Below are 27,167 nucleotides of genomic sequence, written 5' to 3'. Positions count from 1 at the left end.
ATATATTCTGGTTGTTGCAGGAAATGTGGTCGGCCTGGGCAACGTGACACTAGTTGTTTGAATGTCCTTTTATGGAATTATTTGAACTAGTTGAGAAATGACTGAAAAAACATGGTGACATTTAATTTAAGAGTTCCTCTGGCACTTACAAAGCAGATCTACTCAACATTAGACCTAAACACTAGAATGACTGGTTATAAGTTTTTAATTTCATTACTGCTGGCTTGAGAGCAGGATGTAGACAAATTAAGAAAAGACACATACTAAAAGCAGCAAAGATCAGTTTGCATATACATATATTTAAACAAAGGCAGGATTGGTGACTCTTTGAATAGCTCCCTCTGGCCCTTTTGTTTCATAGGTTGATAGCAGGTAATAGTCAAATAAGGAAAAGTTGCAGTATTCTGAATACTGATTACACAACGGATGAAGTCCTTGGATGTCAGGATGGACGGACAAAGAAGAAGAAGAGAAAATCAGAGAAGTGCTGCAGACAGAGGACAGTGGGCCAGTAAAACAGAATATATTCTGGTGGTTGCAGGAAATGTGGTTGGCCTGGGCAACGTGTGGAGATTTCCTTACCTCTGCTACAAGAACGGTGGAGGTGAGTCATAAATTTCATAAAAAGCTTTTTACACAAAATGAACTTGTCATTTCTGCGGGCATAAATGAAGTATCTCTATTCAATGTGCATAGGGGCCTTTCTGGTGCCATATGGTCTGTTAGCTGTGGTGTGTGGGATACCTCTGTTCCTGTTGGAGACTTCATTTGGTCAGTTCACCCAGGAAGGATCCATCACTTCTTGGAGGAAGTTGTGTCCACTGGCTCAAGGTGAGTTAAAGTAAAATGGGCAGAAAGAGGAGAAAAAGCCCAAATCACAGTATACTACACTATTATTCCAATACAATACATTACAATGTTCTTAAATACTAATTCAAGCTGTTTTGCTAATGTTTTATGCCTCAACACGTAGTGTGTTTAAAACTGTGGTTTGTATTTCTACTGTAGGAATTGGATTTGGACAACTGATGATTTCACTCTTTTACTTCATCTACATTTTAATTGAAGCTTGGGCTCTCTTCTACCTGGTGTTCTCATTCAGATCCCAGCTGCCCTGGGTCAGCTGTGACAACACCTGGAACACGGGTAAGATTAGACAATTTCACTTTAAGTTGTTAAAGCTTGGAAAAAAAGTCTGCGAGTGTCTTAACTCCATGATCACAACAAACTGTGACGAAAAGTCGGTCGCTAGATTGACATCTAACCAACATACAAAGATGTTCACATCACCCCTACGATTTTGAGCCTTCAAGTCTCTTGCCCTCATTAAATCTGTATTTGTTCCCAAACCCAGCTAACTGTCTTGGTCTACAGACTTTCACTTCATCTAATGTGAGTGCAAATCAGACCAACACCACCTCTGCTGCAACTGAGTTCTGGGAGTGAGTTTAACTTCTTTATTTTTTAAGTAGGGCTGTCAAACGATTACATTTTGTTAATCGCGATTAATCATTGAATTTCTATAGTTAATCGCGATTAATCTCATGTTTTATCACATTATTAAAATTCTATTATTTTGCATTTCAGAACTGTTTTTAAGTACATATTAACAATGGAAAGCAAATTCTTACCAGTGTATCGTAATCAAATGAAATGCAAAGAAAGTGACTTTATGAACTTGATTTTAAGATTTGTATTTGTTTATTATATATTTAATCTAGTCACACATTTGAATCTAGAGTCAATATTAGGGTTGGGTATTGTTTGGTTTGGGTGTGTTTGCTAGAGCGGTACTTTTAAAACGGTACCGGTGCCTTAACGGTGCCTGAACCGATACTTTTTAAGAAAGTTTAAAAAAAGAAGGGTACAGTTGGCGACATTAAAGAATGGCTTGTTTATTGCTAAGGCCATATCGTCAAAATTAAATGTTTAATAATAATGTAATCACTATAACAATAATTTATTTCACTAGTAAATAGCTGTTGAATGACAAAAACAACCACCATATGGGAAAACAGCATTTAACAACAACTTTGAATGCACTATGAGGCTGTTTCAAAAATTACCAGTTTCATTGAACGCACCGTCAGTGTTTTTCCGACAAGGGCAGCTGCAGACTGCTACATCCTGGTGTTGAATCCTCTACAGTGAAATACAGTCACACTTTACTACTTTACTTTTACTTTTTTTTATATTAATGTTACCAACGTATCTCTCACGGTGTTTCCGCACGGAGGACTATTACTGTCGCACAACGGGCTGACGCTGCTGGCGACACATGCCATGAAGACTGATTACAAAATGAAGAAAGAGGGTAAATAGTGAGGGGCTAAGAGAAGAGACAGACTGGAGAAAACGACAGAAAGTGTCCAAAGTTTGGAATCAGTTCAAACGTAATTAAAACGAGAACTCTGTACAGTGTGTCTACTGAAAAATCAAACTAGCTTACCACAATAATAGCACGACGTCAGTGCTTCAGCATCTCAACAGAAAACATACAGTCTAACTTTAATCATCCATTCCACGAAGCAGACCCAACAAAAGTAAATCACAGAGTCGTATGGACGATGAAACTACACCAAACACAGCAACTACCAAAATCAAAGACAAGAAAATACATAGCAGTGACCACAATTTGATCTAAAGAGCCGACATGTTGACTATCCTTTCAGAAAAACAGCTCACTGTTGTGCACCATTTTCTCTCACTCTCTCTCTTCACGGAGAAACAGCTGATCAATGATCTACTAGCATAAGTGTAACAGAGCTGTGTAGCATTGTAATCAAATATATAAATGAAAATAGGTTGAGTATAACTAATATTTACATATATGCCTATATACAAATCAGTCTCAGGTTGAAACTTGTAGTTCTGAAAGTTAAGTTGCACAACTTAAGGTCATGTTTATGTATGTTTAATGTAGGCCTTAGTTTGAGGTTGTTATTGAATTTCAGAATGTTTTCTTTAAAAACAATGTAATATGGCACTTAAATGCATTTAATGTTTAATTTTTTGAGAGATGATATTGTAAGCAATGTAGGCAAAAAAAATTAAACCAAAACTACTGTATATTATTGCTCTTCAATAAAAGTATTTCTTAATTTTTATTATTATTAATTAATCTATGGAATAATCGGTAGAATACTCGATTACTAAAATAATTGATAGCTGCAGCCCTAGTTTAAAGTCACAGTGTTAATTGTTCTGATGCAACTTTGCAAAACAAGACAGTTTTAACTTAAAAATTTGAATTTTTTCACTGACAGTATTACACGTTTCCTGAGTTGTGACACAGTTCACAGAAGAAAAACAAACAAATAATTGACTATTCATAGTAACATGAATGAGGCATGAGGCAACTATAACAAATGTTTTTTTTCCATTAAAAATTCCATAACATTAGTAAATATACTGTACTTTTTTAAATTTTATTTATTTTTTGAGGCCATGTGTATGAAGCAGCCATCGCGCCCGTCGATGACGTCATTCGAGTGCGTGTTTTAGTTGAGGGGTGATATTATTACAATGTTATTTAGATTTGAAGTGTATAAAAACGTCTGTTAGTTCTGTAATTAAAAGAATAAATGATTAACTCCCACATTAAGGTGTTATACCGGCATACTGGGTGTGATTTTTTTTATTTTTTTTTATAGTAAGATGCAGTGTTTTGGGTATTCAGATCACTTTTGTGTCTCTGTCAGTCATTTCTAGCTAGTTTGTTAGCTAGCTTTGTTAGCTAGCTTGTTAGCTATCAAGCCAAACAGGTTTTCTTCACTAAAAGATCGCTACCACCAACACCAGAGTGCCTTTTTAAATCTTTTGTTGGAGCAAAGATTTACTTGAACAACTCTTCATGATGGTAGCCCTGGTAAGTACATACAACAAATTTTATTCATGTAGATGTGTTAGCTAACCTATTTCTATTCTGTGTGTGTCTTGCTACACATATTAGATTGTACTATGTATTCAGGTCATTTTATTATATTTTATTAAAATTATATTGATAGTTTTTATGAGAAGAGAGGGCCAGGGCAAAGCACATTTCATTGCATTCTCTCTGTACTTTGTACTTGGCAGTACACTGTTTCTGCCTTTTTAGGTCAGGAATAATTGTTTTAGAGCTTCCTAAATGACTCACTAAAAGGAGCGCTCTAGACAACATCACATAATCTTTAGATTTAAAATAAAACATCTGGCACGCACGCACACACACAAAAGAGATAAGTATATATATATATATATATATATATATATATATATATATATATATACACACACACACACACACACACACACACACACACACTATAATATCTATATAGAGAGATATATATATATATATATCTCTCTCTAAGTATTCAGACCCCTTTTTTCACTCCGTGTCATTGCAGCCATTTGCTAAAATCAAAAAAGTTCATTTTATTTCTCATTAATGTACACTCAGCACCCCATCTTGACAGAAAAAAATAGAAATGTAGAAATTTTTGCAAATTTATTAAAGAAACTGATATATCACATGGTCATAAGTATTCAGACCCTTTGCTCAGTATTGAGTAGAAGCACCCTTTTGAGCTAGTACAGCCACGAGTCTTCTTGGGAATGATGCAACAAGTTTTTCACACCTGGATTTGGGGATCCTCTGCCATTCTTCCTTGCAGATCCTCTCCAGTTCCGTCAGGTTGGATGGTGAACGTTGGTGGACAGCCATTTTCAGGTCTCTCCAGAGATGCTCAATTGGGTTTAGGTCAGGGCTCTGGCTGGGCCAGTCAAGAATGGTCACATAGTTGTTCCGAAGCCACTCCTTTGTTATTTTAGCTGTGTGCTTAGGGTCATTGTCTTGTTGGAAGGTGAACCTTTGGCCCAGTCTGAGGTCCTGAGCACTCTGGATGAGGTTTTCTTCCAGGATATCTCTGTACTTGGCTGCATTCATCTTTCCTTCAATTGCAACCAGTCGTCCTGTCCCTGCAGCTGAAAAACACCCCCATAGCATGATGCTGCCACCACCATGTTTCACTGTTGGGATTGTATTGGGCAGGTGATGAGCAGTGCCTGGTTTTCTCCACACATACTGCTTAGAATTAACGCCAAAAACTTCAATCTTGGTCTCATCAGACCAGAGAATCTTATTTCTCATAATCTGGGAGTCCTTCATATGTTTTTTGGCAAACTCTATGCGGGTGGAGGGCTGCAGTGATAGTTGACTTTGTGGAACTTTCTCCCATCTCCCTACTGCATCTCTGGAGCTCAGCCACAGTGATCTTTGGGTTCTTCTTTACCTCTCTCACAAAGGCTCTTCTTCCACGATTGCTCAGTTTGGCTGGACGGCCAGGTCTAGGAAGAGTTCTGGTCGTCCCAAACTTCTTCCATTTAAGGATTATGGAGGCCACTGTGCTCTTAGGAACCTTGAGTGCTGCATAAATTCTTTTGTAACCTTGGCCAGATCTGTGCCTTGCCACAAGTCTGTCTCTGAGCTCCTTGGGCAGTTCCTTCGACCTCATGATTCTCATTTGCTCTGACATGCACTGTGAGCTGTAAGGTCTTTTATAGACAGGTGTGTGCCTTTCCTAATCAAGTCCAATCAGTTTAATTAAACACAGCAGGACTCCAATGAAGGAATAGAACCATCTCAAGGAGGATCAGAAGAAATGGACAGGATGTGAGTTAAATATGAGTGTCACAGCAAATGGTCTGAATACTTATGACCATGTGATATTTCAGTTTTTCTTTTTTAATAAATTTGCAAAAAATTCATTTGTTTTTTTTCTGTCAAGATGGGGTGCTGAGTGTACATTAATGAGAAATAAAATGGCTTTTTTGATTTTAGCAAATGGCTGCAATGAAACAAAGAGTGAAAATTTAAAGGGGTCTGAATACTTTCCGTACCCACTGTATATATACACACAACATATTAATACAGACGATAAGGGAACATCTGCACCCTGTCAGGATCAAAGGTTCACTTCTAACATTCAAAACTTATTTTATATTATTATAATAATAATCATTGGGTATTTATGTGTTATTCCCCATCATTTCTGTTTGTTGTTTTTGTAATCTCTCTCTCTGTCTTTTGTGTTCTAGTTTAAATGTTTTCTCTGCATGAGTATGACCCATCCCTTGTTTTAAAGCCAATGTATACCAGGCTGTATTAAAGTTAATGATGAAATGACCATATGCATATTAAGTGTGTGTGTGTGTGAGCTGAAACCTGCGCTCCTCTCCGTGTCCTCAGGTTCACAGAGACTACAGCAGCACAGAGCATCAGCAGCAGAACACTGAGCATCGCACTTTGAAGAAGGTGGAGTAAATCCCAAAGGGCTCCATGTACACTAAAACAGTTCTGCTGGTTGACAGACACTGATAACCATCATATGGGTCATGAACTACACACCAGTACTCCCCTGCGTCTCCCACTGAGATATCAGAGATAACCAGGCTCCCATTATTATCGTACCTCCTCACTCTGCTCATTCTCTGGTTAGACGTTACACTAAAGATTCTTCCCTCTGTTCAGTGCGACTTGATAAACCAAACATGCCACTTATCCTTTCTACAATCTTTGCATCTGAGAGTGACTTCTTCTCCCTCTGAGAAGAGCGCTACAGCAGGGGGGCCAAATTTGGGACACACAAACAGCCGATACATTTGCCATCTCATAGAGGCTTTACAAGAGTACGGACCTGAGTGATTTAACGTTAGAGATGAAAACAACAGCGAGTAGTTTTGGTCTACAGAAGGAACAGTCTGGTTTTGTTGTCCGAGGTCAGTGAAGGATTTTGTTTTGAGATTATACTTCCTCCAACGTGGGGGCTGGTCATCAGTGGAGTCAGCTACATTGCACGGCAACACAGTGGTCTCTCCCACTGAGCGGTAGATCATCTCAACCTGTAGTTCCAACTCTACAGAGTGACTGCTAACATACTGCTGTTGGTTCATCACCAGACATTTGTACCATGTAAAGTCTGTTCCTGTTGCGTTGGATACACGAAGAGCTGATGTGTCTTTCACCACTTGGTATCTTCCTCTAACATTGTCCATCACTGATGTCGTTTTGTCCCCAAAAACTCTGTTCCATGTTTTTTGCTCAAATCTCGAGTTCTGTTTGAGCCACTGGATATCCAGATTATCAGCTGCTCCCTTACATGGCAGGTCCACTGTTTCTCCAAGACTCACTGTGTTTTCTCTCCTATATAGTGAAGGACAAACAGTAATAGTGATGTTGTTCTCATGCGTCACGTTGCCCTCAGTCCAACACTCTCCTCTTAGTACGGGCTGGAGTCTGAATGGGTCAGGTGGAAGGAGGAAACTTTGCAGCATCAGCTCTCTATCCAGTAATCAATGTCCTTTACATGACTCTAAAACCACAGAGGCTGACATGTCTTCATACACACCTTATTCTGAGAGAGAGGAAACATCCAGGGATAAGAGAGAGGGTGTGTGTGTGTGTGTGTGTGTGTGTGTGTGTGTGTGTGTGTGTGTGGCTGTGTGTGTACATGTGTGTGCGTGTGTTTGGGTGTGTGGCTGTGTGTGTTTTTAATTTAGTCTTAGTCTTGTGCCAAATGTCCTTGTTAGTTTTAGTCATATTTAGTCATTCACATATCTTTTATGTTAGTCAAGTTTTAGTCGACTAAAAGTCTCGTCATCTTAGTCTAGTTTTAGTCAAAAGAAAACTCAATATAACTAACTAGTTGATTTACAGCGTAGATGCCTAAAATCAGCATTAAGTTAACTTACCTGAATGTGTGGGTGGTTAGCCTTTAGATGTCGCTTAAGGTTGGTGGTGTTTTTCCCCGATATGTTTTGTCTGCAGTGCTTCCCGTCAGTTATGACATATTCTAACTTTTTGTCAATATCATTGTACGTAAAATGCAACCAAATATCGAGCCTCTTCCTTCTACCTAGCATTTCGTCAGTGCTCGTCGCTCTTGCAGAAATCTCTGGTGTTCGCTACAGTCTGTGGGTGTTCTTCTTGCTCCATGTATTTTTGTGTTGCAGCGGCAGCAACAGCCACAGGCCGACCGCAACAGCCACAGGCTGGCAGCGACAGCACGAACTCGTTCGGAATATTTTGAAGGCATAACAGCTGAATATTCTATCTCATGATGAAAAAGCAGTGACGATTTTAGACGAAAATGAAGAGAGATTTTATCTTAGTTTTTATTTCATGCAAAACATTTTAGTCCAGTCTTTTTTCATCAACAATAATGCATGTTCATTTAGTCTTAGTCAGCGTTTTTGGACATTGGTGCAGTCTCGTCTTAGTCATGGAAAAAAAGGTTGTTGACGAACATATTTAGTCGTGTGTGTGTGTGCGTGCGAGTATACATTTGCTTTTATGAAATGTTGCATACGTGTTCTCATTTCTGAAGGTTATTTCTGAGACTATTAATTTTCCAGCATAATGTTTGTTACAGCTGATAAATAGCTTATGGGTTTGGAGTTTGGGTTTGTTATTTGGCTTATTGGCCTATTAAGACATTTATTGGTTTCAATAAAAAAAAACTTTTTGAAGTGTTATTTATTCCAACAACACCAAAAGAATTAAAATGATTTATTGAAAATTTTGAGCATTAAATACTTAATTTCCTGCATTCTGGTGAATTTTTGTGCACCCATTTCTACCTTTTTCTGAATCAATGTATGCTGCAAATATCTTTATGTAAAGAGAAACCAATCCACATATAAAAACATAATGGGATATATTGCAATAAGGCTCTGAGGCATTCTGTATTGCTTTCAACTATTTATTCTCCTTTGGATCACTTTTCTAATTATCTGAGTCAACACACATGTAGGCATCATTTACTCCTCCCTCCTGTTTTGCGTCTTTTGTTGGGGAAGTAACCTCCTTAAATGTGCATATGACAATTATTCACCTCAATGATACATTCATTTATTTTAATTTATTAATAAACCCCTGGACAGTAATATTTCAGATGTGTTTGAGCAAGATTTCTGCTCATGTTCAAAACTTTGTGCACATTCAAAATACAGTATATCTGTGTTCTCTGTGATTTGGAGGAGTCGTGATATGCACAAACGCAACACATCTGCCGCAGCATGTCGACAGCTGAGTGCATCCATAAACCTGAAGCTGCCCTGCATTTTACAGCAAGAGTGGACACTAAGCAACGCACAGGTCTGCTTCAGAGCTCCGAGTGTTTGAGTGTGAACCATAGACTGGAAACGTCACGTCACAGGAACTTCAAACTAAATCATTAGTATTGCGCTCCTAAACTTTGTGTTGATGGCATCAATGTATTAGACTGATTTGGCTATGAGTCCTCCAAAAACTTCACCTTTCACAGCTTTCCTCACGTAGAGACGGTTGCTAGGTGATAGCAACAAATACAGCATGGTCGGACCCCGCACGTAGCTGCCCGTTCTATTCGCCTCGGAAAAATAAACTGGACAAAGTTTCATTTGGGGCTACACTCAAAACATTCGGGGCTAAAGCACTGGCAAAATCGGCTCATGGTGTAAACCGGGACATTTTAGCATCCCAACAGGCTTTTGTCGGGATTCGGGACACGCAATTCAAAATCGGGACTGTCCCGGTCAAATCGGGACTGTCCCGGTCAAACCGGGACATCTGGTCACCCTATTTTAAAATCACTAAATTAGTTGTGACAGCCCCGTTTGGCGTGCTTCTCAATGCCTTTAGCATTGGTGCTAACACTAATATTACTTTACTTTATGACAAAGCGTTTCAGTTGTACTTTCAGGCTGTCACATAAGATTTGGCAGTTCAGGACAAAATTAGCTAAACCAATCATATTACAGCAGCCATATGAGGTTGGACTTATTGAGCTACAGTACCCCAAGGTATGGAATAGTTTTGAACGTCAAAAAGTAACATTACCTGAAAAGAGCGTGTGGTTTCTTTTTAGCATCTCACATCACGCTTTCAGTCACTATTACCACTACTACGGTCGGAAACATTGTGCCAAAATAGGAACAATAACATCGCTGTCAACGGGTTTATCTGCTAATGTTAGCTACCGACCGTTACCTTGAAACCATCCAGCAAATGGACGGTACCGTGCCGTTACCTGAAACTGGTGATTTAACGCTCATTTTACACAGTTTTCACAGTTTAACAACAAAACAACGCTGAGTGAACATTACTAGCTACGTTTTGCATGCACCCCCACTAACCTGGAAAACAGTTTTAAAACATTAACGTTAATACAGCGTGTCGAAGGAATACAGCGTCTCCTGCAGCAGGGAGTCAAAGGCAGAGGGACCGTCACCACAGCGCTTGCTAACGTTAGCTTCTTGTCTCATCTGGGGTCTGATAAACAGTAAATGCATCAACTTCAGTGTCCACAATGCTATTTTCCAATGAACTGTAGCTGTCATATTTTACGGGACCCGCGTGAGTGCGGATTTCATGTTGCGGCTTTTGTCGCTGTTAATCACTTTGCCTAAGATTGAGTCACAAGTAGTACTCGCCTTGTTTATTTGGTTGCTATGACTTCGCGAGTGATGACGTCCTGTCACTGTTCTAGTTGCTCACCCTAAAGGGGAGAGAGAGCAGATGACAGTTCGCTTGAGTTCAGTAGAGCACACGGCTCTGCACGGTAATATCAACATAGAGGAAACATTGAGTAAAACTGAGTAATTTTACCACATTACACATCCTTACTTCCCATGTCTCTCTTCAGCTCTTTGTCTCACATTACGTACACCTGTTCAATTCCCCCTCTCCTCAGACGGCGTGTGCTGGGCGTGTCTGGAGGCATTGAGGAGCTGGGCAGTGTGAGATGGGAGCTGGCTTTGTGTCTTCTGGCCTGCTGGGTGATCTGCTACTTCAGCATCTGGAAAGGTGTCAGATCTTCTGGAAAGGTCAGTGCTTTGCAAGTAAACTCTTCTTTTGTCTTTTGTACCAGCAAATTCATAACAAAATGTTATTTGAGTGAGGAACAGAGCTAAATCATTGATTTGATGGCTCTCAGTGGAAGCCACAGTGGTGTAGCCTGCTTGGTTCTTTGTTCCTAACTTCTCTCTCCGCTGCATGGAGCTAGTCTTAGTCAACACCTCCCCTAATTACCTGATGGGCTACAGGTGTGACCAGTGCCATGTGCTGCAGTGGCTGCAGCACCTACACTGCATAAGTCACCTCCCTCAATCTGAGTTTAGGGACTCGCCCCCTGTGCCAAACTTTCTGTATTTGTAGTGCATGTAATCATCAACATTTAGTGATTACTTTTCTTTAACAACTTTCTTTTCATTTAAGGTAGTGTATTTTACAGCCACGTTCCCCTATGTGATGCTCCTGATACTGCTGATCAGGGGCTTGACTCTACCTGGAGCTTGGGAAGGGATCTACTACTACCTGTATCCAGACCTGAACCGCCTGGCTAACCTGGAGGTGACCAGTTTATTTGAATCCCCACTTTTGAATTACTTGGGTATTGGCAACTGATCAAAACAACAATGGGAGATGTGATAGACAGATTGTTCAGCCAATCACCTGCTAGGTATTTTTGGAAAGCGTCTGAGATCTCATTTATAAATGTGGCGTACGCACAAAACGGGGCTGAAAATGTGCGTATGCCACTTCCCACGCAAAGGTTGTGATTTATAAAAAACAAACTTGACGGGAGAATGCGCGGTCCTCCACGCAAACTCTGATCCATGCGTACGCACATTTTGGAGACAATGGGAATTGGCGACGCAGATGGTGAGGTGGTGAACTGAAGTCAGACTGCAGAAAGTAAATGGGAATAACGATTACTCATAATATTTTCAAGCATTGATGCCTCACGCACATTTTTTCACTCTATATCATCCATGTTATCATGAAGATTAAATCCAGCAGTGTTATTTGTGCTTGTACTGAGTGATAATTGTTCCATAAACACCTCCAACTCAAATCTTAAATGAAAAAAAATTCTTAATATTTAATCGCCGCTGTCTCGCAGTCACATTGTCCACTACGGAGCGCTGGAGGAGGGGATGGCCCGACTGCATGGATTACAGGATAGCATCAAATACCCTACCATTATGTAACGGCAGAACACAGTGTAAATATCTAAATATGTCTTTAATACTGTGCATATATCATCAAATGTCAAAGTCTGAAAATACAGCCGTTAAGCTCTTATGCAATCATTACCCTTAATGTCCTCGTTATCAGTCCGAACTTTAACACTGTGACAAAACCTGCATGAAGAAAAGTGTGTTTGCCTATTACACTTTCTTTCGTCTTCAAATTGTATCTCGAGGTGGGGGATACCACTAGTTGATGCTGTGTTGGCGAGGTGTTAACAATCACAAATTGTTGTAAACATATAAATACTGCGGTGAACCCATGCGTAATGCTGCATGATGGCACTGCTGCCCCTGCAGGAGGACTCCGCCAATGACAGAATTAGGAGAAAAAGAGACTTCAGGGACCATGACGATGACTGGCTAATATGCTGATTTAAATTCCCTAAAGCTGTGCTCTTGGATCTATGTACTGAATTGGGTCCAGTAGGGCAACGTGCCGGAACCGTGCCATCCCAGTCCAAACACAGGTACTCGCCGCTCTGGGGGAAACCGGCTGTTTCCAGAGGAAAATGTCAGACGGCTAAGTGGTTTTTTATATAAATATTATATATAATCTTAATTTATCTCACTAAGGCTTGTTTGGATATAATATATAGTTCTGTTAAATCTTATTATATATGTCTGGTATATCGAAGCTGTCCCTGAGTGACGTAATGCCTGCCGTTTTGGACATATTAGGCAAGGCAAGGCAAATTTACTTATATAGCACATTTCAGCAGCGGTGCAATTCAATGTGCTTTACATAAAACAATAAAACAGTAAACACAGTTAAAAATCAATACAAATTAATACAAAATTAAAAATAGTTAATACAACATTAAAAGCATTTCATACAAAATTAAAACAGTTAGTCAAAAACAGATTAAATACAGGAGTAAAAGAAAATTGTGAAATAATAAAATTAAACAAAAGCAGTATCGAAAAGAAAGGTCTTCAGCCTTGATTTAAAAGAGTTGAGCGTAGGTGCCGATCTACAGTTTAGCGGTAGTTTATTCCAGATGTACGGACCATAGAAGCTGAACGCAGCTTCCCCCTTTTTTGTTCCAACTCTGGGGATGGCAAGCAGACCTGTCCCTGATGATCTCAAAGGTCTCTGCGGCTCGTAGTGTAGTAGCAGATTTGAAAGGTAAATTGGTCCTAAACCATTTAGTGACTTATAAACTAACAAGAGTATTTTGAAATCTATTCTTTGGTGTACAGGAAGCCAATGAAAGGACTTAAGAACTGGAGTGATGTGTTCTATTTTCTTGGTGTTGGTAAGGACTCGTGCAGCAGCGTTCTGAATCAGCTGCAGCTGTTTAATAGACTTTTTAGGAATACCTGTAAAGACACCGTTGAAGTAGTCAAGTCTACTGAAGATGAAAGCATGGATAAGTTTTTCCAAATCCTGTTGGCATATAAGTCCTTTTACCCGTGCTATATTTTTGAGGTGATAGTAGGCAGATTTAGTTACTGACCTAATGTGGCTGGTAAAATTCAGGTCAGAGTCCATAATTATGCCAAGATTTCTTGTTTTGTCTGTTATTTTTAACGTTGTTGATTGAAGATGGGTGTTGACTTTTAATCGTTCATTTTTTGGTCCAAAAATGATCACCTCCGTTTTATTTTCGTTTAATTTTAGGAAATTCTGGCACATCCAATCGTTGATTTGTTCAATGCACCTGGCCAGGTGTTGTATTGGACTATAGTCTCCGGGTGACAGGGTTATATAAATCTGTGTGTCGTCCGCATAACTGTGATAGCTTATGTTGTTGTTTTCCATGATTTTAGCTAGGGGCAGCATGTAGATATTAAACAGTAGAGGCCCCAGGATGGAGCCTTGGGGAACTCCACATGTCAAACTTGTATGCTCAGATGCATAGTTACCTATTGACACATAGTAATTTCTATTCTTTAAATAGGATTCAAACCACTTTAGTACTGTTCCAGAAAGGCCTACCCAGTTTTCCAGTCTGTTTAATAATATGTCGTGGTCAACCATGTCAAAAGCAGCGCTGAGATCTAGTAATACTAAGACTGTAGTTCTGCCACTATCTGTGCTTAAGTGGATGTCATTAAACATTTTCAGAAGAGCTGTCTCAGTGCTGTGATGTGGTCGGAAACCTGACTGTAAGGGATCCAAAATATTGTTTTGGGACAATAAAAGGTTTATTTGTTGAAAAAACGCTTTTTCAATAACTTTACTTAAAAATGGGAGGTTTGATATAGGTCTGTAGTTGTCCATTAGTGACGTATCTAGGTTATTCTTTTTTAAGAGTGGCTTGATTACTGCAGTTTTTAATGCCTGTGGGAAGATACCTGCTTGAAGAGACATGTTTACAATCTGTAAGAGATCTGAAGCCAATTTGAAACATTTTTGAAAAAGCCAGTTGGTAAAACATCAAGGCAACAGGAAGAGGTTTTCAGATTTTGTATGATATCTGCCAGATTACCTTGGTGAATCGAAATTGTGTCATATGGGGTCTTGTTTTGCTTAAAAACTGAGACAGCACATATCCTCTACCTGATATGGATGCACTGACTGTTAGTCTAATTTTCTGAATTTTTTCACTAAAGAAGATGGCGAAGTTATTGCAGGCTTCGGTGGACAAAAATTCAGCTGCTACTGGTACTGGAGGGTTTGATAACCTATCGACAGTAGCAAATAGAGCACGTGAATTATTCAAGTTTTTAGCAATAATTTCGGAGAAGAACGACTGCCTTGCACTCCTCAGTACCACATTATAAATACAAAATCTTTCTTTATAGATTTCATAATGGCCATGGAGGTTAGTTTTTCGCCACCTGCGTTCAGCTTTTCGGCACTCTCTTTTTTCGAATCATACAGGTGCAACATTTCTCCATGGAGATTTTTTCTCACTAGAGATAGTTTTGACCTTAACGGGAGCAATGGTGTCAATAATAGTTGACATTCTACAATTGAAAATTATCTACAAGCTCAGTTACTGAGGCTCCAGAGGGAGCTGTTGTGGACGAGAAAAGCTGAATGAATTCATCACTGGTGCTTTCAGTGATGTATCGTTTTCTGATTACCTTAGTTTGAACAATTTTTTTTCGCAGTTATAGAGCTGTTAAAAAACACACAGGAATGATCAGAGAGAGCAATATCATTCACCACAACTTTGGAAATGTTCAAACCTTTAGAGATAATTAAGTCCAAGATGTGACCTTTGTTGTGTGTGGCTGTAGTTGTAGACATGTTGAGTCAGTCCATAATTATCAAAGATACAATACAGTTCCTTTGTACCTCGAATGTCGACAACCCATATTATTAATACATGTAGTTATAGCTCAGGTTTCCCTACACTGTGCAAGAACAGGCCGAAATTATAATTCAATTTGCAGCAATTACTGAACGTCTGAGAAGTTTTTTGCTTTTTCTCCACCAGTCATCATGATTCGGTGTAACAACTGCCAGTGTCATTAACATACTGATCAGCATTCACAAGGTGCTTTGCATTGACTATTTATGGTTAAAAATGGGCGTGTACAGGGCGGGATAAGAGGCTGATTCACGTACACACACTTGTGGGTAATCTGTGATTTATAAAGGGAACATTGCTTACAGGTGTGCATACACACAGTTTTATAAATCTGACTTTATTTTGGCGTACGCCATTTTGGGCTTTTGGGCGTATGTACACTTATAGTAAGGATCCTACGCACAGTTTTATAAATGAGACCCCTGGTCTTTTTCAAACCGTATCCAATGACAGCTCCTTAGATGGTTCTGTTGATATAATACATCCATAGTTCTGTGCTTACAAACCATCTGTTGCAGCATTAGGTGGGCATGGTTGTCAAAATCTCTGTTGTAGAAATGAACCAAATGTGTTGGATGCTGTCCTCTACTATTTTCATATCAGAAAGGGGGGTTTCAGACAGTGTTGGATGATCTGACATGGATTATGTGTTATGCATACTGCGGCCTTAATTTAGATACTTTGTTGTGTTGGGTTTGGTTCACTGACTGGGAAATGGATGGCTCTTTGGTGACACACTCCCCCTGAGTCCTCCTATTCATCAAGCATCTCAGAACTACTGCAAGGAAGAACACTCTATACTTCAGTATATTATACAACTTTTCTTACATTACAGGTCTGGATAGAAGCAGGATCTCAAATATTTTTCTCCTATAGCCTGACTGCAGGGGTTCTCCATGTCCTGGGCAGCTATAATGAGTACAACAACAACTGTTACACGTAAGTATAAGTCATATATCACAAAACCTTGACATCATACTATGTTGGTTCAGAAGAAGCCATTTACCTTGTAAGTATCCAAGAGACTTTTTGTCTTTATGTGGCATCTAGGGACTGCTTTTGGCTCTCTCTGCTGAACAGTGGGACCAGTTTTGTTGCTGGATTTGTCGTCTTCTCTGTACTTGGATTCATGGCTCAGAAACAGGGTGTTAGTGTTGACACTGTGGTCGAGTCAGGTGAAGTATATTCAAAGATTTCATCAAATGCAATGTTTAGGATCCAAGTATATCATCCAAAGTTGAAGGCAGTGTTTTACAAAGTAACATAAATATGTATATAGCTTAATGGTATCACGTCTCTCCTCGTTCACTTCACAGGTCCAAGTTTGGCCTTCATTGCTTACCCTCAGGCAACAGCTATGATGCCTTTTCCACAGTTCTGGACTGTCTGCTTCTTCCTGATGCTCATTCTGCTGACTGTTGACACAAATGTAATATTTGTCTCATTACCTATTGACAAACAAGAGATGTTTTTAAGACACAAATGAAAAAGTTCATTTTATTCTGTCCCCAGTTTGTGTCAGTGGAGAGTTTTATCACCACGGTGACCGATTTGTTTCCAAAGTGGTTTCGTGCACCATTGAGGCACGAGATCTTTGTCCTCGCCGTCTGTGTCTCCAGCTTCCTCATACATCTTACCTTGGTTACGGAGGTGAACGCAAATATTTATGAAGCTTTCTTTATGAAAACACATTTAAAAAAGTAAACACATTTCATTTAAAAAATGTCATTTTATTGTTTTAGGGAGGAATTTACATATTCCAACTCATTGACTTCTACGGCGCTACCAGAGTCAGTCTGAATTTTTTGGCTATTTGTGAATGCCTGGCTGTGGGCTGGATATTTGGTGAGTCAGATTACTCATTACTTAAAGCATAAAGACGGTGTTAGTCTATATTTTTTTGCTATTGTCAACAATGTATTCGTCCTTCTCTCAGTACGTTCTCACTTCCTGACCCTGTCTGTGGCTTTCAGCCCCAAACACATTTGTTGTTACTGAAGATGTGAATCTTTAAAAAAAAAATAATAAAAAAAAATACATGTAATTAACTTTATAAAAAAGGCTCAGTTATTAAGTTACACAGTTGCTGAAAGTGGGGGAAATAGTGCATTTGTCTGTGACATATGTTCAAACCCGATGTCAACATTTACATACTATAAAAAAAAGTTCCGAGCAATCCCATCAGCTGAATGAGAGCAAATGTTTTAATCACTTTAACACATCCTCCAGCTGTCTGGATCACACTGTTGTGTCTGTAGACTAGGGTGACCAGACGTCCCCGGTTTCCGGTGACCTGTCCCCGGCTGGAGCTGTCCCCGGAAATGTCCCTGGTTTTCACTGTGACTGACAGACCCGAAATTGGAATTAAAGAAAGAAAACATTGACCAAATGTATAGTCGTGCACCCTACACGCGCAGGCTCAAGACAGCCAGAGCAAGCGCTGCTCAGAGCTCAGAGATGTTCTAGAATGCCCATTTTAGCCTACGATGCTAAAATTACTGTTTATTTACATGGTGGTAGTAGTACATAGTCTGGTGGGTTTAGCGAATGCAATTTCGCAGACTTTTTATGTTTAAAAAAAAGGATCTAACGCTTTAACTAAAAGGTCTATCTCTGTAGAGATCCTTTCCATAATGTTGTCAGACACAATATTAATCTGGGCCTGTCAGTGGCAAAACAAGCACTTTTATGAACGTAAATACAAGCTGGACAACTGACATCCTATTAACTTACATTGTAGCTTGTTTCGCCGTCGCCAACTGCAGCGATCTCGTTTAATACTGGACCAATGTCAAAAATATTTCCTCAATATTTTTAATTGTATCCGATACTCAATGAGCTGTTGCAGAAACAAGCCCAGCGTGAAGTAATAAAGCAAAAGCTGTCAGATAAATGTAGTGCAGTAAACATTAAAACATTTCCCTCTGAGGTGTAGTGGAGTACAAGTATGAAGTGGCAGCAGGGGCGATTCTAGGATCAGACCTTTAGGGGGGCTCAGCCCCTAATGAGAACGTGACACGTATATAGTGCTTGCAAAAGTGTTAAGCCCCTTGCTGTGACAAATGGTTTGCGAGAAAATTAACATTGAACTTACATGAAATGTTATCATATTTCCATTCTGCATAAATCTCTGCACACCCATTACTCTCTGTGAAATATCTCACAAACTCTTCACTCAACACATGCATCGGTACAACAAGCAGTTCCCGGGTAATCCAGGGTTTGAAATTGCAACAAAATTTCTACATGGTCTCCAGCTTTGGGCCAAAATTATAATGTATTCTCATGTAAACTATTTATGTCAACACAGACATTTTTGTAAATTGCGTAGCCAGTGTATCCCACCATAATGGTTATTATATTGCTAGATTCCAGACAATCCCACTTACAAATATGAATATACAGGTGCTGGTCATATAATTAGAATATCATGAAAAAGTTGATTTATTTTAGTAATTCCATTCAAAAAGTGAAACTTGTATAATGTATACATTCATTCCACACAGACTGATATATTTCAAGTGTTTCTTTTAATTTTGATGATTAGAACTGACAACTAATGAAAACCCCAAATTCAGTATTTCAGAAAATTAGAATATTACTTAAAACCAATACAAAAAAAGGATTTTTAGAAATGTTGGCCAACTGAAAAGTATGAACATGAAAAGTATGAGCATGTACAGCACGCAATACTTAGTTGGGGCTCCTTTTGCCTGAATTACTGCAGCAATGCGGCATGGCTTCGATCAGTCTGTAGCACTGCTCAGGTGTTATGAGAGCCCAGGTTGCTCTGATAGTGGCCTTCAGCTCTTCTGCATTGTTGGGTCTGGCAAATCGCATCATCTTCTTCACAATACCCCATAGATTTTCTATAGGGTTAAGGTCAGGCGAGTTTGCTGGCCAATTAAGAACAGGGATACCATGGTCCTTAAACCAGGTACTGGTAGCTTTGGCACTGTGTGCAGGTGCCAAGTCCTGTTGGAAAATTAAATCTGCATCTCCATAAAGTTGGTCAGCAGCAGGAAGCATGAAGTGCTCTAAAACTTCCTGGTAGACGGCTGCGTTGACCCTGGACCTCAGAAAACACAGTGGACCAACACCAGCAGATGACATGGCACCCCAAACCATCACTGACTGTGGAAACTTTACACTGGACTTCAAGCAACGTGGATTCTGTGCCTCTCCTCTCTTGACTCAGGGACCTTGATTTCCAAAGGAAATGCAACATTTACTTTCATCAGAGAACATAACTTTGGACCACTCAGTAGCAGTCCAGTCCTTTTTGTCTTTAGCCCATGCGAGACGCTTCTGACGCTGTGTCTTGTTCAGGAGTGGCTTGACACAAGGAATGCGACAGCTGAAACCCATGTCTTGCATACGTCTGTGCGTGGTGGTTCTTGAAGCACTGACTCCAGCTGCAGTCCACTCTTTGTGAATCTCCCCCACATTTTTGAATGGGTTTTGTTTCACAATCCTCTCCAGGGTGCGGTTATCCCTATTGCTTGTACACTTTTTTTCTACCACATCTTTTCCTTCCCTTCGCTTCTCTATTAATGTGCTTGGACACAGAGCTCTGTGAACAGCCAGCCTCTTTAGCAATGACCTTTTGTGTCTTGCCCTCCTTGTGCAAGGTGTCAATGGTCGTCTTTTGGGACGGAGGGACCATTTAAAGGCCTTTGCAGGTGTTTTGAGTTAATTAGCTGATTAGAGTGTGGCACCAGGTGTCTTCAATATTGAACCTTGTCACAATATTCTAATTTTCTGAGATACTGAATTTGGGGTTTTCATTAGTTGTCAGTTCTAATCATCAAAAGTAAAAGAAATAAACACTTGAAATATATCAGTCTGTGTGGAATGAATGTATACATTATACAAGTTTCAGTTTTTGAATGGAATTACTGAAATAAATCAACTTTTTCATGATATTCTAATTATATGACCAGCACCTGTATATTTCTACTGGTATGCTTTCTAGTGACATTAATGCAAAAATATGAAGAAAAAACTATTCCAACTGTGTGTGCATAATAGTTCAGGCTACAGGACAAAAATGTCCATCCATAGATAAGAATAAAGTCTAACCTCAAAGTGCACCAGATTGATGCTTTTAAATGTTAAAATAGACATTTTCTTACAGGAGAGCATGCCTAGGGGGGGATTGTGCCCCAGTGCAACTCTAGGTCTAGTCACGCCCCTGGGGCAGTGTCCCCGTTTTAGTTTTAAGGTATTTACACTTCCGAGCTGAAAATGTCCCCGGATTTTGTCTCAGAAATCTGACAGTTGACTAAATGGACAATTTGGTCTTCCATCAGGTGCTGACCGCTTTTCCAACATCATAGAGGACATGACAGGACAGAGACCATCAGTTTTCTTTAAACTCTGCTGGAAATACTTTATTCCTCTGCTGTCACTGGTGAGTCAGACATTTCTTCTCCATACAACCAATGCTTTTACATTCTTTTATTAAATTTAGCAATTTATTCAGAACGTTTCAGTGAGATGTGTCAAACCAGAAGCAGGACTTTTTGCCGCTGGACTTGCTGGATTATTTTGTGTGAATTTAACATTTTCACTTTCTAGCATCAGCAGATCTTTCTTGAACTAATCTGCGACTCTGGCTTTTGCGATTCCTAAACTATCTTTTGTGCCATCTAATGATGCATAACTTCAATGTTGTGTTTGTCTTACCAAAACCCACTATTTCACAGATCACCTTAATCCTGTACCTGATTGATTACAAAGCCCTCAAGTTTAACGACTGGTACGTTTACCCTGACTGGGCGTACACTCTAGGATGGACCATGACCTTCTCCTCTGTTCTCATGGTGCCACTGTGGGCAGCTGGACAGATGTGTTTGACAGCAGGAACCTTCAGACAGGTCAGTGTCCATCAGTTTAAACAGTATGCTGTAGTCAGTGATGTTGTACTCAAGTCGCTGTTCTCTGGACTCTTAACTGGACTTAGACTCGCAAACTCATGACTTGGACTCGCCCACTGATGACTTGGACTCGAGGATTTATGAAATAGTCCTCGGAAATTGAATGAAGTCTGCCTACTTTTATGTGTAATAGGTCATACAAATTTGATATAGAATATTGATTTATTTTTTTCATTCAGGGGCATGGCATGTGTCCTCCACCTGCGACTGTAGTTCATGATGGGCGCGTGTCCCCCTACTACATGTTCACATTTGAAAGATGCAGAGGGATGCACCCCGGGTCGTGAAGTTCGCCTTCACGGATTTTACACACAATGCTGGCATAGAGCACCGCTAATAGTTCCATTCGTGAATGCACAATTGGACAGAAAACTTGGACTCGAACGCTGGTAATTGTAACTCAACTTGGACTCACACGCTTCTTTAGTGACTGGGATGTGGACTCGGACACTGGGGACTTGAGACTTGACTCAGACTCGACGGTTGGTAACTCGACTATAATACCGGCTATAGCAGATTTGTCATGGCTTCAGAGAATGAGTTAGACCCAAATGCAGAGACTGATAACAGCATGCAGAGTACAAAGCAATAACAGGCAGAATCCACAAACTGGAACAGGCTGAATCCCAAAAACAGGAATAACAAAATACCAGAAACACAGAGACAAAAATCAAGTCAAGCAAAGTCAAAAACAAAGACTCAAAGAGGGCTAAGGGAGAACAGAAATAGTATGCTGGAACAGACTACAGCAGGGCTTGGGAACTGAGGACCGTCGAACTTGAGGATCGGGGAACTGAAAGTGGAAGTCAGGGATAGGGGAATTGAGGACAGTGGAACTCAGGGACTGGGGACAGTGGGGCTTGGGGAACGAAGTGCTGTGGCCAGCTAGGCACAGGGTCCAGGTCTGCGGACAGCAGGAGGCCGAGCAGGTCAGCAAAGGCGGAGCCCCTCTGGAGACCGAGCCGGTCAGCGTAGGCGGAACTCATCTGAGGGCCGGACAGGGGAAAGGGGCAGCTGGGCTGGAGCCAGGCGACAGGTCAGCTGGGCTGGAGTCAGGTGAAGGGTCAGCTGGACTGGGGACAGCTAGGCCAGGGTCATAGGTCAAAAGGTAATAGGATCAGGAGTCGGTGGGTCCACCAACAAGGCAACTGGAACAGTCACAGGAAACAATGCAACAGGATCAGGAGTCGGCCAGACCACCGACAAACCACGGGGAGCAGGAGTCGGCCGGGCTGCTGACAGGACACAGGGAGCAGGAGTCGGCCGGACCGCCGACAGGACACAGGGAGCAGGAGTCGGCCGGACCGCTGACAGGACACAGGGAGCAGGAGTCGGCCGGACCGCTGACAGGATAGGGGGCAGGAGTCCCTGGGACACCAGGTACCGGCAAAGTCTCTGGGGCACCGGGGAATGACAAAGTCTCTGGGGCACCGGAGACCGGCAAAGTCTCTGGGGCGCCAGAGACCGGCAAAGTCTCTGGGGCGCCAGAGACCGGCAAAGTCTCTGGGAACTCTGTCAATGTAGACTCTGGGAGAGCTGCCATCGAAGACTCTGGTAGAGCTGCCATCGAAGACTCTGGGAGAGCAGCCATCGAAGACTCTGGAAGGCTGCACGCCAGCGGAGGTTCTGGAAGGCTGCACGTCAGCTTGGGTTCAGCAACGCTGCACGTCAGCTGTGGTTCTGGACGTCTGGACGTCCGCTGGGGTTCTGGACAGCTGGACGTCAGCTGGGGTTTTGGACGGCTGCACGTCAGCTGGGGTTCAGGAAAGCTGCATGTCAGCTGGGGTTCAGGAACACTGGTCAGCTCAGTTCAGGAACACTGGTCAGTTCAGGAACACTGGTCAGCTCAGTTCATGAACACGTGGTCAGCTCAGGCTCTGGAACACTGGTCAGCTCGGGAACACTGGACAACTCGGGCTCTGGCTAGCTGGACAGCATGGGCTCGGGGCCGCTGGACAGTGAGAACTCTGGGCTGAAGAGAGGTTGAAGCAGGGCATGGCGTCAGGAGCCATTTGGTCCCTTTCTCCGTCTTCGGCCTCCATGGGTCCCAGGGAATATAGCCAGGCTGGTCCCCACAAAGGACTTTTTGTCGTTTGGGGTGTTAGCTGACCATGTAACAGCAGAACATACTGACAAAAAGTTATTGGGAAGCAGGCAAGGAGGCACACAGAATCTGATTAAGGAGCTGGTAATTGACTGAGTGAAGCATTTGTGGAGCTAACTGGCTTGGCTGAACACAATCCTTTAGTAGGTGGAGGAGCTGGAGCAAAAATTAAGCTGATAGCGCAGTTAGGAACAGAGTCCTTTAACCAACGTTTTTCCGAAACCTTCTCACGAGCTGCTGCCAAAATTGCCTCCTTCAGGCAATCACCACTAGCCTCCCTCCACCTGGCTTTGAGCTCCACCAGGTCACACACAAGGTCACAAAGTTCATCAGAAATCATCTCTGCTGGGTCCATACTTGGTCAGGTCATTCTGTCATGGCTTCAGAGAATGAGTTGGACCCAAATGCAGAGACTGACAGATAGTGTAGGGTTGCCAGAGGATTTAATAAGTAAATCACAGTCCATACCAACCAAATGTGTCCTGATAACAGCAGGCAGAGTACAAAGCAATAACAGGCAGAATCCACAAACTGGAATAGGCTGAATCACAAAAACAGGAATAACAAAATACCAGGAACACCGAGACAAAAAGGGGTAGACGACACACTAACACGGAAAACCATACACAGTAAAATGACCTGACAACAGGCAAGGGAAACACAGAGACTAAATACAGGAGGTAATGAGCAAACAAGGCACAGGTGATACAACAAGTGAAACACATAAGACAATCACAAGGGCAGGAATACTAAAGACAGGAAGTAAAATTAGGCAAGACAAGGGAGAAAACAGAGACTTCAAAATAAAACAGGAAACAGAACATACACAACCATAACAAGATTATTGCAGCTGCTGTTTGCGGTATTGGTCAATCAACATGTCCCAAGAGTGTAAAAGATGGCCCAAAATGTCTCCTGTAATTGTCCTAATGATTGTGGTAGTGTGTAATGATTATGGTAATGTGTAAACTTACTGCTGTTGTTTGTTCCTATGTTCCAGCGTTTGTCTGTCCTTTGTCATCCTGCTGAAGATCCAGCCTGGCAGAGGAGAGCCATGGGAGAGGAGGGAACCACTGTTGAACTGAAGACATCTGCAGTGACCACTTAGTGTGACCTGCAAAGTCACATTAGCAATTAGACGGTTTCATCTGTCATTAGGTCATTTATTAAATAAGTTGCATGCTGGTTTGGGGCATTTAATTGGTCTTTTAGTCAGAATTGTATAATTCTAACCTTAGCAGTAGCATCCCTAAACTATCAGTTATCATTAAGTCAAGTATTAGTGTGTACTATTCTTGTATCCCTTTCCTCCTCATATTTCATGTTGCTTCAGTCATTCATCACTTATTTGCTCTCTCACCATTTGATTTAAATCAGTCGTAAAGTGTCCTGATTACTTTTGTAAATTATGATCTTTTCATTTACTTTCTCATATCACTCTATTTTAGTTATATATGTGCATATTGTAAACATGAGAGAAGTTGTTCGTACTCTTGCTAAGAGTGGATCTACTTCCTGTCTGGAAATACATGTAATGTATTTCTAACCCATGTTCTCTCCAATGTCGCACAATACTGTAATAATAATAAAATCCTCACTGTCTTTCTTTTTTGTGTGATGAATCAGAAACACATAGAAGATGGTGATGCACCAAACAACCACAGGGCACACCAAAGGTTTCATCACATCATGAAATGCTTAAGCATGTCTGATTTCCAATGATGAATATTAGTTTTGCACACTGTGAGATATGGAAAATGTACACAAAGAATAATAATACTAGTAACTTTTTTGGTTACCTCGAAAAGAAACTCTGGTTCCATATTAGATAAGACAATTACAAGTTCTTTAACTAAATGGTATGTTCAGGGGCGTAGCACAAAATTCTGGGCCCTATAGAAAGGTATTCTCTATGGGCCCCTCCCCACATCCACAGCTAATTCATTCTAGCAAGTACTCAGTCCCATTTCCAACCCCAGTCTGACACCCCTGGGTATGTAGTAATGTTGCCTTTAATAGCCGGTGTATTTCTGAAGTAAAATTGGCTCTCCCTTTGTTTAAATCTTGTGGGGCATCTACTAGTTATAAAATGAAAACCAGTAAAGCAAAACCTACATCTTTACTGTAATGTAGGGCAAAAGGGGGAAAAAACAAATGGTTCCATCTTAATTATATCATGTGCATGTTTCTTTAAGCCATGACTTAATGATGAATGTAGGAAATTGATGAAAGATAGAGACCAACTGCTTAAAATATCTTTAAAGTCTGGCTTGATTACAGACAAGAAGAATTCACCTCAATGAGAAACAAAGCAATGCATATATTAATCAGACAAAACAAACAGGACAATGAAGAATTAGAACTCAAAAATACAAAATGTCAAAAATCTTATCACTGTAGCTTCCAATTTCAATATTTCTTCTTAAATTCTGTCCAATGTGATGACCTAGCTTTTAACTCTAACTGATGTTACCCATAGTCTAGTCTGGCCCAACAGATGTACATTGCTGTGATAAAGTCTGACATCCGGCGCTTCTGTTACGTGCTGGATGTCCTTCCCCCCCTCCTGCTGTCTCCGCTCTTTTGGACACTGTCGCTGAATCCGGGTTTAGCACCACCCAGGACAGTTGCACTGACATTTTTTTTTGACATCGGTGCCCACATGATCAGAATGTGGCTGACTTTTTTCTCTCTCTCTATTACTTATTTCTTGTCAAATCAACATTTTATTCACATTAGACTGTCTATTAAAATTGTGTTAATTTAACATATTATTTTTCCGTTACAGTAATAAGAATTTATTGTGTAATGATAAGTAACTTCATCATGTCCAGGATACTTGATTTCAGACTGTAACTGCAACTTGATTTCTTAAAGCTACTATTATGTAAAGGTATTATGTAACTTTAAGGCAATTTCATCATGTCCCTGGTACCCGAGTGGGGTCTCTAAATCTAACATTATTTGTTAAAGTTAACTCTATCCAAATGTATTGTAGCCATCGGTTCCTTGTGTGTGTGTAAATACAGTTTTATGTTGAAATGACTTGCATTGACATAAAAAGGCAGAGTCAGAGTTCTCTACTCAAAAGTGTCTATATTGAGTATTAAAACTTAGAACATACCAATTTTACCCAATTTTACCCAAATCACAGAAGGATCAAAAATCTTAACTTCTGCATCAACAGCAGTTTCAACACACAACACAACTATGCAAACCACAATATTACTAGGTGGTTGATAAAGATGTTTGATAGCATGTATGTCCTAAGGTTCACAGCATCTCATTATTAGAAAACTGTTTTTATTGTTTACTTACGGGTTATGGTTGTCCACATACTTTTGTCTACTACATTTGTCTATCCTCTAACATATGACCTACTTTTGGTTGAGGGTGAGAGCAGTGAAAAGACTCCATAGACTCCATGCAGAGGTTTGCTTTTTTATTTTCTCTTCATGTAGCCCAACTTATATAAATGGTTGTCCATGCTATATAATCATTACTTAACCATAACTGGTCACTTGATTAATTTATAATAATACTGAATAAGCATTACTAAATCATAACTAAACCGTTATTAATGCTCTTTGTTATCCTTATTGTAAAATTGAGAACATATGCACCTTAACTAACACTTAATTAATGTATAACAATACTGAATAAGCATTACTAAACCATAACTAAACAGTTATTAATGCTCTTTGGTATCCTTATTGTAAAGTGAAGAACATATGCACCTTAACTAACACTTAATTAATGTATAACATTACTGAATAATCATTACTAAACCATAACTAAACAGTT

The 27,167-nt window shown here is 40.4% G+C and overlaps 1 protein-coding gene across 1 annotated transcript; it reads left to right on the top strand.

Moving 5' to 3' along the window:
- The first annotated feature begins 426 nt into the window (after positions 1-426).
- On the top strand, positions 427-24,471 carry LOC144513878 (sodium- and chloride-dependent GABA transporter 3-like). The gene is made up of 14 exons (XM_078245081.1): positions 427-604; positions 697-831; positions 1,009-1,146; positions 1,355-1,442; positions 10,716-10,848; positions 11,240-11,374; positions 16,156-16,259; positions 16,371-16,495; positions 16,637-16,749; positions 16,833-16,970; positions 17,063-17,165; positions 20,633-20,733; positions 21,029-21,199; positions 24,364-24,471. Exons 1-14 carry the CDS (start codon positions 427-429, stop codon positions 24,469-24,471), a joined length of 1,770 nt encoding a protein of 589 aa, XP_078101207.1.
- Positions 24,472-27,167: the final 2,696 nt, after the last annotated feature.

The sequence above is a fragment of the Sander vitreus genome, unplaced genomic scaffold (assembly GCF_031162955.1).
Source record: "Sander vitreus isolate 19-12246 unplaced genomic scaffold, sanVit1 ctg367_0, whole genome shotgun sequence".
Classification (NCBI taxonomy): Eukaryota; Metazoa; Chordata; class Actinopteri; order Perciformes; family Percidae; genus Sander; species Sander vitreus.
Note: the sequence above shows the minus strand (reverse complement) of the source record. Positions and strands in the feature narration are given on the sequence as shown.